We start from the raw sequence: 14,811 nt of genomic DNA, 5'->3' as shown, positions 1-14,811 counted from the left end.
AGTGTCCAAAACCGCAAGTGTTAACAACCTGAGATCAAAGCGATTTCAAAGAAGCCGAATTACACCACGTTCCTCACAATCAGAGCTCTAATCACCAAGCGATCTAGAGACTTTTCCAACAAACTGAAACGGGAGGACTTTGAAAACAAAGCAGAATTTCCCAAATGTTAGGTCACTTAAGTACAGGCAGGTATGCTCTAAACACATTCACCATGTTTACTTCGTTACCTATTCCAAGCTTAAACTAAAACGCTTAAGCTAAACTGTTTGTCCAGCTTAAATAATGAACATCAGCTACGATGCAAAGAAGTGTTTTTATTGCAAGCACAGTGAGCGGGGAGCGGGTTGCATCTCACACGAGTGTGAGGGAGGGCGGATTTAAACCACCCACCCTTCTGGTTTTAGTGCTCATTGCTGTCAGGTGTACATCATTTCTGCCATGTGAGACATTTTCTTCGGGATATACAGGTAGTATTCCATGTATCCCGAAAGATCTTCAATAGTCACGTCATCCACAAAGGCCCTGGCTTGCTCAGAGCAAGAGCGTGGAGAACTTGAGGGAGTTCTTGAGGGCAAAGACTGGGAGTGATCCTCAGAAACTGTTCTTCTATCAGGTGCCAACGGGAGGGTGTTCTGCAAGCCAGAGAATTTGTACACTTCCATATCTTGCCATCGTTTGCACTGACAGGCTTTACCCGCGCATGCACACGGCTTATTCGTGTTCAGCCTGGACATAGACTGGAAGTCAGAAAGCTCCGTAGTCTTTAGGCTTGCTTTGGATACCGGAGAAACGGCAGCTGGAGAGTTCTCCTGCCTGTTCTCCGACGCCGACCGTGTAACAGAAGCTCCCAAAGCCTCAGCGCCAGCTCCCTTCTGGCCAACGTCAGGAGCAATACTGCATCGTTCGTGTGCACCAGCTTCCTTTGGGACTGGCATCCCAAACCCACTGCTGTCGTCCTGGGCATCGATCGGGCTCTTGTGCACTAGCTGGTTGCACGTGGAATGTGATTTTGTGCTGCAATGGATAAACTTTGGAGGATGCAGAATTGGAGACTTGGAACGCCTGCGACGCTGGGTTCTCACAACTCCTCTTGAAGGCTTCTTCATAGACCTACCGGGAAAGACACAAAAGGGAGTCAAGATTCACTACAAGACTTGGTGCTGGGTGACAATAACATTGGGCAAAATCCCTACTGCACTTGCATGCAAGAGCTTGAAGCTCAGAGTATTTGCTCAGGGTATTCTGCTGTCTTGGAATTTGACTTTGTTCTAGTCAAGCAGCTGTATAAAATACACAAGGAACACTTGAGAAATGAAACCAAAAGTGTGTGCTTTTAAGGTTAGAAAATGGGCAAAGCATGTGAGACATGACAAAATAACCTCTAAGAGAAGGACAGAGCAGAAGAAGACAGCACAAAACTCATGAACCAGGGGCAAAGGGCGGTTTTGTTTCAGTAGGAGATGAGCCTGAAGTTCTGCGTAGACACTCCAGAAACCAGTTCTTTATTTTAACCTGGTTCCCAAGGCACAGTGACAGCTTCTGCAATGTCAGACAACGATTGAAAGAGTTGCATTCATCATTGCCTGATTCAAAACCAGCAGTTCACATTTATATTAAGAAACATCTATAATGTTTAGCAACCTATGGCTGAACAGCACTTCCTTTCACTTCCCATAGCTGTAAATAAGAATAGTAGTCACATATGAACAGAAAAGGTGGTGTAGAGTATTTTAAACAGCCCTTTAGTAAAGAAAACGTGAGTCCCTTGTTTAGGGGCGTAGTTACTAGAAACCTTGTCTATTTAAAATTCCCTTTCGACGCAGTATCATTTGAAGCAGTCTGATAATCCCAAGCTTCTCTTACCCATGCCAGGTTTCCTTCGAAGTACCCACGTTCTTAGGTTTGGCTTCATCTGCCGCAGTTCTAACTAGTGCTCTTGGACTCGTCCCTTCACCCACAGAGAGGGAAGCGGTAGATCTGTGAAAGACAGAACGAAAAGTTAACAGCCTAGAAAAAATTGATCCATCTTCTTTCCCTGAAAAGATTGCTCCAAATCATTTACAACACATTTTAAAAGACCCGCCCACAAAGAAGACCCAAACCAGAAAGATAGTTTACACATTCCTATCTCCAAAGTTTGTGTAACAGACTCTTTCACCAGCCACGATGCCATTCAGCAACTGGACTGCAAATCCGAGCTCCACATGTCAACGATGAAGCACACACAATGGCTAAATTTTGGTTTCCCGGGAGAGGCGAGGGGAAAATCACCATCACTGAAGAAACACGTCTCTTTTTCCAGAGACAAATAAGCCATTCTTTCCTAAAAATAAATGTTCTTTGGACACAAATAGACTTTGTTTAACTGAGGAACACTTAAGCCTCTGTCTAGGACAACATAAGCTAGAACTCTTCATACTATTGCAAGTTCAGATCTTCAACTTCTCTTCAAGCCAGGGACCTTAGAAGATATACTAATTTTTCTGGTGCTATAAATTAATCCCAAACTCTCATTTCCAAGGAGCTGTAATAATCCCAAGAACAATTTTTCCAAGTTGTGACTTCACATATTACACTGGGATTCACAAGGAAATTATTTTCCAAATCCTCTGTTAAATTAGTTTGTAAGCAGGGCGGATTCCCTGAAAAGTGAACATAAGTCCCCCCACGCCGATCTAGGATAGGGTTAACTGATATTTGCCAGAGTCCAAACTATTAGTCAAACATCTGGTATCCTCCATTTAAAGGACAATGAACACAGAGCAGAAAATTGAAGGCCAACAGTAAAAACTCCAAAGTAATTCAGTATGCCTGACTGGGGGGTGGGACTAGAGATACTGAAGAAATGAGAGGCATTTGCCTGGTGATTCATTTCTAACGAGTTTAATTACTTAAAGGAAAGATAACTTTAGAAGCCCATCTACTCACGATCTAAGTTCTACGGTAATTCTAGTCACCACCTTGACATTTGCCTATTGCCTTACCTACCCTTTCATTTCAGTTACCAGCATAACTGCATCCCCGACAATAGCTTACTGAAGCACAGTGCTACGCAAGGAATATGTAACGGTGCACATTTGCCAGCAGAAAAAAAGCTTCTATAGAAGCTTTTTTGGTTTTTTTCACTTCAGATAAAAATGACCATCACATGCTGCTTGTGTTCCGCTACCTGGGACAGGCAGGGTAAGTGCCACGTGTCGGATCTCCCACAAAACAAGACAACGCAAAACGCATTCTTTCCCATTTAGTGATTTTTCATTATAAATAGGAAATTTGTAAGTGACAGCAACGAAAATAGTTTGTGTGGGAATCATGCACTAAATCGAACGCTCTGCTTTACTGACATGGAAAGAACGTTTCTCTCCTGGGAAAAGACGGGAGGTTGTTCTCATGACAGGCCTTCAGAGCCATGACAATATGCTAACTTCCACAGCGGAGTTCTAGTGCTACGGACACAACCTCTGGCAGCCAGATTCATGCCAAAATTCATTTCAAGCACGTTGTCAACTACTGACTATCGTTCGGTTTGCTTCAAGCCTGTTGGGAGCTAACAGCGAGCAAACAAATTACAATTCCTTGAGAAGCGCAGTCTACAGCTCGTGAATTTATTTCCGTTTCTTCAACTAGAATGAAGGCTTTCAGTGCCGAACCTTTTGCAGTGACCTCATTCCTTCAAGTTGAACAGCAAGGGTGTTCCCTCCGAGTCCGTTTGTAATACGTTCGCTCCGTACCTCCCTGTGGCGTTACCTACCCAGCCGTGTCAACCCTCAGTTTTTTGAATGCTGTCTGCAGGCTTTCCTCTTCTCCGTCCTTAGCTTCCGTGTTCATTATTGGGACGGCCAGAAGGTGACAGAGTTACCATGTACTGCTACAAGCAGAAAAGAAATAGGAAAATAAGGACCTTGTTAAAAACATTAGTTGCCCAGCAGCATCATAATACATGAAAATAAACTCAAAATAGCACACTGAGCGCACAAAGCTGAGGTCATTCTGGTAGAACATTTTTGAAAGTTGATTCAGAACGAGCTTTATGATACCCAAGAATGGAACAGTCTCTTGCACAACTACATAGGTGAATTAGCAACTTAAAGTAAAATTTGGTGCCAAGGGCGTCTTGCGCATCCATTACAGTCTAAGACAGACCCTTCTATTTGCCTTACAGCATTACCAGAACAATTCCAGAAGAGGTGAAAGGCGAGAAGGAACAACACCGTTAGAAAGAGTCCACTTTCTACAACTGCAATTTCCAACTTTGGGACTCGATGGGACATACATACTTAAAAAACCCAAAACAAACAGATTTTTTTTTTTTAAAAAACAAGATAAAGTTTTAAGCTAAACAAAATTGTGGGTGTTAGGTCCAGATCCCAGCAAGAGTGACACAATCCTATCAGAACATGGTATTCTGATCGCAAATAGCCATTAAAATTTTCTGATAGCAGCTCTTGAACAAGTACAAATGCAAATAAGAGAACAAACAGCAAACAGTAAGCCTTGCTTTAAATAAAAAAATTGACAAAACCTGGTTGATGTTTTTTTTTTTTTAAATCTACCCTTATCATCATTTAATCCAGCTACAAAGGAAGCTCAAATCTCTCTAAATTTGATGCTCTTCAGTGCCTTACAGTTCTGCGATCACGTGCACATCCTAGGCCAGCCACACTTCCACTAGAAAAATACTCGATAAAGGTTTGCTTCCTCAGCACGGGCTCTGCTTTTGCGGAGCAGAAACCACTGACAGCAGCAAGTCTCAGTTCTACACCAGCCTACCTCGAGCTCTGTATTTGCTGGAGTTGACCCGGCTGATTAACCTGCTTCATTTAATGCTTTTGACTTGACTGTTTCTGGAAAAACAGGGCCATTTGGTGCGGCTGCCATTACTGCGAGAGCCTTTGGCCATGCTGTATGCGTTGTGATGAGATCATCTCCTCAGTCTTTTTTTTTAAATTACAAGGTGGTCATACGTGACAGCATTCTACAAGGAGACTGGTTTGGTAGGCGAGGGGAGAGCAGCGGATGTTTTCTACCCAGCCTTCAGTAAGGCTTTTGACGCTGTCTCCCACAAGACCCTCGCAGAGAAGGTGATGGAGCACAGGCTGGGTGATCGGTCAGTGGGGCGGACTGAAAGGCGGCTGAACGGCGTGGTGATCCGTGGCACACAGTCCAGCTGGAGGCCAGTAACTAGCAGGGTACCCCGGGGTCAATACTGAGCCCAGTCCCGTTTAACACCTTCATCGATGATCTGGATGATGTGGCAGAGCGTACCCTCAACAAATTTGCTGGTGACACCAAACTGGGGTGAGTGGCTGATACCTCAGAGGCTGGAGAAAGGGGCCGACATGAACCTCATCAGCTTCACCAAGGGGAAGCGCAAAGCCCTGCCGCTGGGGAGGAACAAGCCCACGCGCCAGCGCGGCTTTGCGGAAAAGGCCCTCGGGGTCCTGGCAGAGATCAAGATGGACGTGAGCCAGCAACGTGCCCGCATGGCAAAGGGACTAGTGGTATCCTGGGCTGCAGGCCGAGGCAGCTGATGCTTCCCTCTATTCAGCACCGGTGAGGCCACGGCTGGAGTGCTGTGTCCAGCGCCGGGCTCCCCACTACCAGAGAGACGCTGATGGGCTGGAGAGAACGCAGCCAAGGGCCACCGAGCCGATGAAGGGACTGGAACACCCTCCTACGAGGAAAGGCTCGGAGCCGGGACCGTTCAGCCAAGAGAAGAAAAGGCTCAGGAGGGATCTCATCGATGTATATAAACACCTGAAGGGTGGGTACAAAGAGGACGGAGCCAGGCTCTTCTCAGCGGTGCCCAGCGACAGGACCAGGGGCCACGGACACACACTGAAAGGCAGGAGGTGCTGCCTGAGCACAAGGAAACCCTTCTCTGCTATGAGAGCGACCGAGCACCGGCACAGGCCGCCCGGGGAGGCTGCGGAGTCTCCCTCCTTGGAGATATGCAAAAGCTATCTGGACACGGCCCTGGGCAACCAGCTCAGGTGGCCCTGCTTCAGCAGGGGGGTTGGACCTCCAGGGATCTGGGCCAACCTCAGCCGTTCTGCGATTCTCTATCTTCCCGAAGCTCTAAGAATCCATTACAAAGGTAACTATCCAAACCCAGCAAACAATAACAGCTCCTGTAACGAGAACACACTTACCCAGAGCACTAACTCCACCTAATAATACAGCAATAATGCCTACATTAGTACTACTTTTACCAACTAAGCACCAGCTTTTTTGTCACAGGGAAAAGAAGAGGTCTCAGGGAAGAGAGAGGAGCAATCTGAACCTCTGCAGCTCAGTTACTTATGCAGATACAGGGCGGTGATTTCTGTTCCCTCACAACCTCGTTCCAGTTGGAGGTGGCAGCTCTCCCCGCTGCTGTTCCGCCTGCATCTCTGCTATGACTCCATCTGGGCGCCCTGGCTTGCAGACAGCTATTATGACACAGGCAGAAGGATAATGCACCACAACAGCTTCAAGGCAGACGTCGTCCAGTGAGTCAGAGAGCAAGTAAACATCAGAGGAGGAAGCTAAGACAGAGACTGACAACGTGATGCTCATCTGAGCAAATTATTATTTTATATACTTTCTCAGTTAAATACGACTGCTTTGGTGAAACATACGGTCCCTACCCCAGTAAGATTTAGCCTCGACCCAAAAAGAAGATTCTTTAAAGTAAAAAATTCAGCCTACAACCTTTTTTTTTTTTTAAAAATACCAAGCTCCTGTATTAAATAACCTTAGCAAGAAGAGAGTAAAAAGTGTTTAAATCGCTGTACGTTATTCGAAACGTCCTACCAGTTTTAGGCTAAACATTTTATTGTGCTGCCCTTCATCACCGACACATTAAACCCTCAAAACGATGCAGAATTTATTCAGATAAAAGCCCACTCGCTCTGTGATAACTAAGCATAAGCTTAAGCATTTGAGACGCACCAGCCAGCGAGCACCGATACCAAGAAAAAAATTAATTACTATGAACAACAACCAAAGTTTAACGTTGTGTCAAAAAACACCTTGACGCTTCTGTTCCTTACCTCCCAGGAAAACCCAGCCCCATCCCTGCCCGTTTCGTTCCCGGCCCTTTCCCAGCCGCACGGGGTATGAACGCGGCTCGGTGCGCGGCAGGGCACGACACGATCCCAAGCCCCGGGAACGTCCGCGGCCGAGGCCTCCGGCGGCAGCCGAAGCCCCGAAGAGGGAGGCGGGCAAGGGGACAAGCGGCGGCTCCCCGGCCGCCCGGCACCGCTCTCCGGGACCCCACGGGCTCCCAGGCCCCGGCACTTCCCCGCCCCGGGAGCCCCCAGGCCCGGCGGACCCGCTCGCCACCCCACAGCCCCCAGCGGCCGCCCCGCTCCCTGGCACCGGCGCTCGGCCCCGGGCGGGGGCTGCAGGCCCAGGCGGGGCTGACTCAGCGCCACCCCCGCGCCCCGCCGGGGCTTCCCCAGAGCCCTCTGCCCCCGCGGGGGGCCCGGCGGCGGCTCCGGACCCGCCCGGGGGGGAGAGCACGGACCCCGCGCCGGGGAGGCCCCGCCGCCCGCCCGCACTCACCGCGCTGGCCCCCGGGCCCGGCCCGGCCCCCGCCGCCGCCGCCGCCGCCTCCCGCCGGACCGCGCCGCCGCCTCAGGCCCCGCCCCCGGCACCGGAAGCGACGGCGGCCGGGCGGGGGCGGGGCGGGGCGAGCGGGGCGCGGCGGGCAGCGCGCCCGCGCATGCGCGGCCCCGCGGGGCGGTGACCTCACTTCCTGTTGTGCTCAGGGCAGCCCCCGCCGGAGCTGCGAGGCCGGAGGCGGCGGTGAGGGGCGGCGGGGGCCCGGGCACCGCGCAGGGCCCCGGGGCGGGCGATGAGGGGCGGCGGGGGCCCGGGCACCGCGCAGGGCCCCGGGGCGGGCGATGAGGGGCGGCGGGGGCCCGGGCACCGCGCAGGGCCCCGGGGCGGGCGATGAGGGGCGGCGGGGGCCCGGGCACCGCGCAGGGCCCCGGGGCGGCCGCGGCCCTGGGGCGGCCGCGGCCCTGGGGCGCCGGGCGGGGGTGCCCGGGGGTGGGGAGAGGCCCCCGCGGCGCTGGCGGAGCCGTGGCGGGGCGCGGGCGGCGGGGAGCCGCGGCCCTGGGGGATCCGGCGCTGGGCTGGCGGGGCCGCCGCAGCCTCCTGGTGGGCACCGGCCCGCGGGGACAGCGCGGCCCTGCTTCGGTCTGGCGTCGGTGCCTTCCCCCTCGGCTGTCACCAGCGGCGAGCTCGCAGCTCGACCCGAAGCGATGCTGGTTGACAGAACAGATACCGGCGGCTCAGCCAGTGAAAAAGTGACGCTTCGTCATTTTTGTCACGGGCTGTGGCGGTTCTGAGAAACACAGAGTTTGGAGTTCACGGCGAAAAGTACGGGGTGGGTCCGGTCAGAGGGCGGTGAGATGGCCCGCAGGAGAAGGAGCATCCATCACACGTGTCGCTTCAGTTTTGCAGAGACCACGCGTGTTCAGACCTCACCATCAAATCCCAATTTGTGTATTTCAGTTTGTTCTATATGGCACAGTTGGTTGCGCACTGAGAGCCCATCAATGGACTTGGAAGCTAAGGATGAAGAGGAGGAAAGCCTGCAGACAGCTTTCAAAAAGCTGAGAGTGGATGCAGCAGGGTAAGCGAGCAGCAAAAAGGGCCGTGTCATTTGTCAGTTTCTTATTACATAGTTGTATTTGTTTTCTATTAGTTTGAAGCTCAAAACAAATGTCATTTGGTGAAAGGTGCCTTGTTCTCCAAGAGGAGACAACTGCATGATGAAATGCAGTCATTCTAACTGTCTGAAAGGCAAAGCGGTACTTTATGGCTGACTAATTTTGACACAATATCCAACTGAAATCACACCGCGACTGTGTGAAAACATGAAATGACTCGCCCAAAGCAGTGAACCCGCTCTTAACTGTTGCGGTAGCCAAAGTCACCTTGTGTGACACAGAACTTGTTGGTCCGTTCATGTAAATGCTGGTGTCTTCAGCCACGACATCGGCCTTTGCTGTAGCGCACGGCGATTTGCTCGGACAGCGCCTGAAGGACAGCCCCACCGCTTCGTAGTGTGCTGGAGAGCCCAGTCTCGCTGGAAATCGTCAGGCTGAATAGGAGCACTGATCGTTGCTGATTTCAGGGGATTTTGTAGAGTAAGATGTCTGCAGACATTCTTATACTGAAAATTAGCTCCGTGACACACGGGGTGTACTGATAATATGTAGTATAAGCGTCTTCCTTAAAAGTAGGAGTTAATAAAATGGTGCAGTCTAGCCCTTTGTGAGGTGGTTCACTTGAAGTCTTTTGGGAATTCACGGACACAAGAGAAAGCTCTGTATTGATAATTAACGTTACCTTGTGAATTCATTTCCGTAGCCATCCATACTGCGAACTCATGACTTCCTCTACACGTTAAAATATATTTGGCTTTGCTACTCGTTTCGTCTGCTTCAGGAGGTCTTCTGTTATATGTGGAAAACAATAGCTGTTCTCTAACAAGGAGCTATGCTTATCCAGCATACCACTTTTCATGTATTATCAGCGACAGGCTGTAGAATTCTGGTTGATTCCTGGTGATACCTTCTTAGGCATAAAAAGAGCTTGTTTTGCAGGCCTGTGTTTTGAACAGCTCAAGTCTCGTGACTGCTCCCTTCAGATCAACTTTGGGCAGAGTACTTGGGCTCTTCTGCTAGAATTTCAGCCTCGTTTCTTGCGATTTCCTATCCCGTGTTCCAAATAACACGTAACAGCCATCGTAAATACAGATTCGCCTGCTGAGGCATTTCTGTTTGTTGTCTGGCCCGCCACGGCCAGATTTTTGTTTCATTCCGTGTTTATCTGGGAAATTTAATGAGAAACGAAATGAGAAATAAATCAGTAATCTGGCCTTGTCTGTTGTACCTCATCCACTTCTCCTCCTCAGCCTGCTGCTGCGGGTTCCTGACTTTGCATTTTAGGAGTCTATCTTTAACAACTATTGTCTGACAAGAACATTTGGAACCCGAGTTTACATTCCTTTAATGTGTCATTTTGGTACAAATAGGGCGTGACATCAGCCTCTGGGCATTTGGGCCTCCTTTCGTTTCATGTCACCTATCTTTAGACACTTGACTGAGGTCAGTATAGTCGGAGCGGGTGGATAAATCTCTGTAATATCCTGTTCCTAACCACTGACTGTAGAAGAAGCCAAGGCTACAAACTTAAATGTCTTAGCTAAGCATCTAAAGGGAATAGGCTGAATTGAGACCTCTGAAGCAGCACGTTCAGGCACTGCCGTCACGTGGCGTTTCCCTTTCTGCTCAGATGTATCGCCGCTCTGTCTGTGGGCGACGGGACGATCCTCAGGACGCCGACAAGAGCGGCCGTGGACGGAGCCAAGCAGCAGCCTGTCTGCTCCAAGGAAGCATGGCACGGGTAAAAGATACCACCCGCTGCACCGCGCACGTGTTTCTGGTTTGAGACGTTTTACGCTTGCGTACTCTTTGCAGTGAAAGTTGTCGTTAATTAGTTGCTTCGACATATCTTTTCTCTCCTATTACAAAACTTTTCCATACCTATTGGGTATGATGTTTTTTAAGGGGCTTTCATCTAAGACTTTAAAACCAATATTGCCTCTTCTCTTAGAGAGGGTACCTAAAACTTTATTTTCCACTGATTTCCACAGAAATCCTTTTCTTCAAGTCTTACACCTGTGCAAGCCCCTCTCACATCTTTCTTGGGTTACTTTATTTCTGTATTGAATTACCTGGCTATTCAGTGCAATTCTGCCAGCGGCTCCAGCTGATATCCAGGTTCTGCACTACAGTTCGGTTTGGGATGGCAAAGTATCATTTGCTTAACACAAAAGATTTGGGGGGAAGTACCTTTAAATAAGGGCCGTTCGTATGTGTGTTTCCTCTGGGGGAGCCCCGGTTTCTTCAGACTCCTCCGCTGTTCCTGTCAGAGATTGTAAGTGACCACTCACCTGATTTTTCTAAGCAGGGGCGGGGGGAAAAGTCTTCTAAAACTGTTCTAGCCACATTTTAGACCTTATTGAGCTATGGTGTAGATTCTGGAGTTGCCTCCTTGCTCACCTGTTACAACCCCGCAGGTGTGTGAGGAAGCCTTCCAGAGGATCGGCAAGAGTCCCGCGTCGCAGACGCTCCAAGTCTCCCGTCCTGCATCCTCCCAAGTTTACGTATTGCAACGTGAAAGCCAACAACCAGCTGAAACACAAGGCGCAGGCAGACACGTCGAAGGGTGGCATCAGTTCGGACATTTTTGTTACAGCGGAACACGGTACGAAGGACGGGCACGATTCTCACTTTGAGGCCAGCGACGACAGAACTGAACCTTTGGAAGCTTTCGCCGCCGAAGAGCCTTTGGAGAAGTCAAGAGAGAATTACCCTCCTCTCTCCTCATCCTTTGAAACGAGCTTGCGTTCTAGCCAAACCTCGGATTTCCAGTCCTTATCCATGCTCAGCAACGGCAAGCAGTGCCCTTGTACGGACAAGAAATGCCGGTGCAAGCAGTGGCGAACCATGGAAGTGTACTCTTTCTCCGGCTTACGGAGCGTCCTGTCGGAATGCGAAAAGGCAGTCCTGGGCGTCCGCGCCCAGTCTCTTCAAACTAGATCCGCTTGCGGGACAGCGTCCTCGGGTTCTCCTAGATCTTGCTCTGAGCAAGCTCGAGCCTTTGTGGATGACGTGACTATTGAAGATCTTTCGGGATACATGGAATACTACCTGTATATCCCGAAGAAAATGTCTCACATGGCAGAAATGATGTACACTTGACTGCAAGCAAGAGAGAATCCTGAATCGGAGCTTGTGATAATGGTTGGGTTAAACGCCTTGTCAGTGCCATGTTTTCACTGTTGTGTGTTTGATCAAATGTTTCTTTGCCTCAAACAGTTTAGTTTTCTAATAAAATTAAAAATGGAATATAGTTTCCGAGCTTAGTTCTAAAAAGAATGCACTAACGTCTCCGAATACCTTAACGAAAGCACTGTAGATGAAATGAACTCCCTTTGTTTTTCGGTTTGTGCTGTGGATGTTCACGCTCTGTACGCTGTTTTCACTATGTTTCGGGGGGGGGGGGGGGAAGAAGCCTTTTAGGTTTTGTTCTGAAATTTTGCAGTGTTTGGAAGGCTCATTCTTAGCGTGTCGCAGTACTTAGGGAAATGTTTCATAGCTAGGGCTCTGCCCTCCTCCTCCTGCGCGAGAGGGGAGAAGGCGGCAGTCGGTATTGTGGGTAGGACGGAGCTCCTTCCCTCCAACACTACATCTGGCTCCTTCTTAGTTGGATCCAATTGTGAGTGCTTCCTCCTCGCAGATTTGTTGGGAGGTCCGGAATGTGCGGGTGTGTGCTTGGACCCTTTCATAACCGAACTAGCTCACCCTTAAGCAGTTCTATTTTTCTGCAGATAAGTGAAGCTCTTAGAAGCAAAAATATATTTTGTTATTTGTGCTTTACAGATGGAATTATTTAGCGGGGAGTGAAGCAGGCTAACAGTTTTTTTGGGCCGTGCCATCTCAGAAGCGGAGATGGCGGAGCCGTCTATACAGCTTGTTTCTGAGTATGTTCGAGCCACGAAGCAGCGCGGAAATAGGGTAAACGAGAAGCGTGTATCGTACCGGCTCTGCGGTGTCGCGCTATAACATTCCTTCTGGCTGGAAATACTGAAATAAAACATTTTGTTGCCGAGACTTGCATTAATAAATGTTTGTCAAAACCCAGCAAATTAAAGACTGAATAATTTAATTTACACTCATCTCCCCTCAAGACCTTTTTTTTTTTTTTAAAAAAAAGAAGTCTGCGTGCGGCGGCAGCTGTCCGCACGTGCTAACAACCGTGTTTCAGCAAATACTGCGATTTTTACTTACGCGCTTAAAAATTAGTGGTCAGCAAGCCAAGGAGTCGCAGCAGTTGTATAAAAATAGGTGACAGCAGATGCGGACAGTTGGCCTCGTCCTCCCCGCTAGAGGCGTCTCGGGTGCTCTAGGTGATAACTGCTGTCTGGGGGTTTATTCTAATCATCCCGAAAATTGACGCTACGAATGCAGGAAGTTCGGGTTTAAAGTTCAATTAATCCAAATAAGTTAACATAAAAATGTAACTAAAATTTACGTTGCTCTTAAGCGTCACGCAGGTATTCAGCGTGCGATGCTGGCTCGTACTCTCACATTAAATTTAACCGATTTTTGCATTTTCTCGGGTCGGTACTTCGCTGTCCCTCCCCTTCACCTTCCTCTCCCAGCACCGTCCTGCACACCCACACGCGCAGTTTGCATTTCTCCCGCCGGTAAATCTGGTATAAAGCGTCCTTTGCTTTTAAACGTAAGTATTTAGTGCTAGTTATCCCTGCTGCTGTTTTTCCAAGGCTATTTCTGCTTCGGCAGAGGGTGCCTGCTCACGTTTCCGTTCACGGTTTGGTTTTGTGCCCTCTTTAAAGTCCTCGGAAGGCGTCGCTGCCGGACGCAGCGTTCTCCCCGTTAGACCCTCTAACGATGGCCCTGCCTCCCGGTGAGCCTCGGCCTGGAGCCCGCGCGCGCCAGGCTGGGGCACAGACCTTGACCGCGCACAAATACAGGTATTTAAACCCGGTGTCGATCGTCCCCGCGCCCCTCCGCAGCCGGAGCCCTACGACGACGGGCCACAGCCGGGCGCTTTTCCCGGGAAAGGCGGCGCGGCAGCCCGGCCCCGGCTCACCTCGGCGCGGCTGTTCCCGCTGCCGCGCACAGTCCCGCTTCTCTCGAACAAAGCGTGCGCAAACCCCTGGAAGCATCCGGACCTTCGAGCGGGTCCTACATAAAGCCAGCGGTGACCGGCGGTGTCGGAAGGGCACGGGGGTGTTCTCAGCTGTGGAGCGGGGCAGCGCGCAGCAGGCCGGCCGCGGCCGGGGAATTGGGGAAATCGTGGAAGCTAAACCAGCCCAAGGGACGTCCTGCTGAGAAGTGGATTCAAACTGGCAGAAGGCAGACGGGAGGGAAGAGCCTGGAGCAGGTTCGCGGGGCACAGCGTCCTGCGTGGACGGCAGTCACTGCTAGCGAGGGGGGAAGGAAAGGGGAAAGAAGGGAGAAAAACTCAGCGGTTTGGTACTCTGCCTGAGGTACCATCTGTGCTCGCGTTTAAGCACGTCCAGCGCCGCCTGCGGCAGAGGAAGGGCAGATATTTTGGGTTCTTGATGGCAACAATCAATCAGGCTCGTAGCGAACGTACCAAAATGTTGCTGCTGACGTTCGCCTTGCTCAAACCATCTCCTCTGGGTGAAACGGAGGGGACCCAAGCCCAAACTTACCGGTTCCTTCAAAGCCTTCCCGGTTCAGCTCACCCACTTCACTCCTCTGACAACTGAGGGACTCCTGCTTTCTTCTCACCTGGACCCTCAAGCGTTACCGGCAATCGGCGTCTTCTCTGCGAATGCCCGCACAGCACCGTCAGCTTGCTTGCTGAGCACCAGCGCTTGGCCGCAGGCGTGACCCGGTGCAAGCAGTGCCGAGCACAGCCCCGCCGGCCTCGCTGCTCCCCGCCGGCTGCTGCGCCTGCCCCAGCGAGCCTGGGGAATGTCCTTCTGTCCATGGGTGCCCAGGGACGTGTCCCCAGTCCATCTCCAGAAGAATACGTCTAAAATGGCCTGCGAAAGCACCGGTGGGCTTGCAGCGCTCCCAGGACTTTCCTCAAATCCGATCCCACTTATCTCAGCAGATCCAGGCTGGGGTTTTTGCAGTGGCTTCCCCCCACCCCCAGCACTTTACCAGTTACTTGCCTGCCTGGGTTCAGGACCAGTTCAACCAAAGTGGGATGCAGAAGGGCACTCTGGATCAATGAGATTTATTTCT

At 50.6% G+C, this 14,811-nt stretch overlaps 2 protein-coding genes across 5 annotated transcripts; one reads left to right on the top strand and one right to left on the bottom strand.

The window, feature by feature from the left end:
• Positions 1-295: 295 nt before the first annotated feature.
• On the bottom strand, positions 296-7,616 carry LOC309597067 (oxidative stress-responsive serine-rich protein 1-like). Of its 3 annotated transcripts, none has more exons than XM_082326018.1 (4): positions 7,550-7,616; positions 3,753-3,869; positions 1,865-1,978; positions 296-1,111 (listed from the first exon to the last, which is right to left on the bottom strand). In XM_082326018.1, the coding sequence occupies exons 2-4, from the start codon at positions 3,827-3,829 to the stop codon at positions 418-420; spliced, it is 885 nt and encodes a 294-aa protein (XP_082182144.1). In that variant the 5' UTR covers positions 3,830-3,869; positions 7,550-7,616; the 3' UTR covers positions 296-417. The 3 variants fall into 3 exon arrangements, with proteins under 3 accessions (XP_082182144.1, XP_082182146.1, XP_082182145.1); XM_082326020.1 differs by having other exon boundaries at positions 3,753-3,866; positions 7,550-7,607; XM_082326019.1 differs by lacking the exon at positions 7,550-7,616 and adding an exon at positions 6,342-6,540.
• Positions 7,617-7,715: 99 nt separating this feature from the next.
• Positions 7,716-12,703, top strand: LOC309597042 (oxidative stress-responsive serine-rich protein 1-like). Of its 2 annotated transcripts, XM_082325934.1 has the most exons (4): positions 7,716-7,792; positions 8,507-8,627; positions 10,295-10,405; positions 11,082-12,703. In XM_082325934.1, exons 2-4 carry the CDS (start codon positions 8,551-8,553, stop codon positions 11,764-11,766), a joined length of 873 nt encoding a protein of 290 aa, XP_082182060.1. In that variant the 5' UTR covers positions 7,716-7,792; positions 8,507-8,550; the 3' UTR covers positions 11,767-12,703. The 2 variants fall into 2 exon arrangements, with proteins under 2 accessions (XP_082182060.1, XP_082182059.1); XM_082325933.1 differs by lacking the exon at positions 7,716-7,792 and having other exon boundaries at positions 8,089-8,627.
• The last annotated feature ends 2,108 nt before the right edge of the window (positions 12,704-14,811 follow it).

The sequence above is a fragment of the Platalea leucorodia genome, assembly GCF_965183815.1.
Source record: "Platalea leucorodia genome assembly, chromosome: 13".
Taxonomy (NCBI): domain Eukaryota; kingdom Metazoa; phylum Chordata; class Aves; order Pelecaniformes; family Threskiornithidae; genus Platalea; species Platalea leucorodia.
This window is presented reverse-complemented; position numbering and strand designations above follow the sequence as displayed.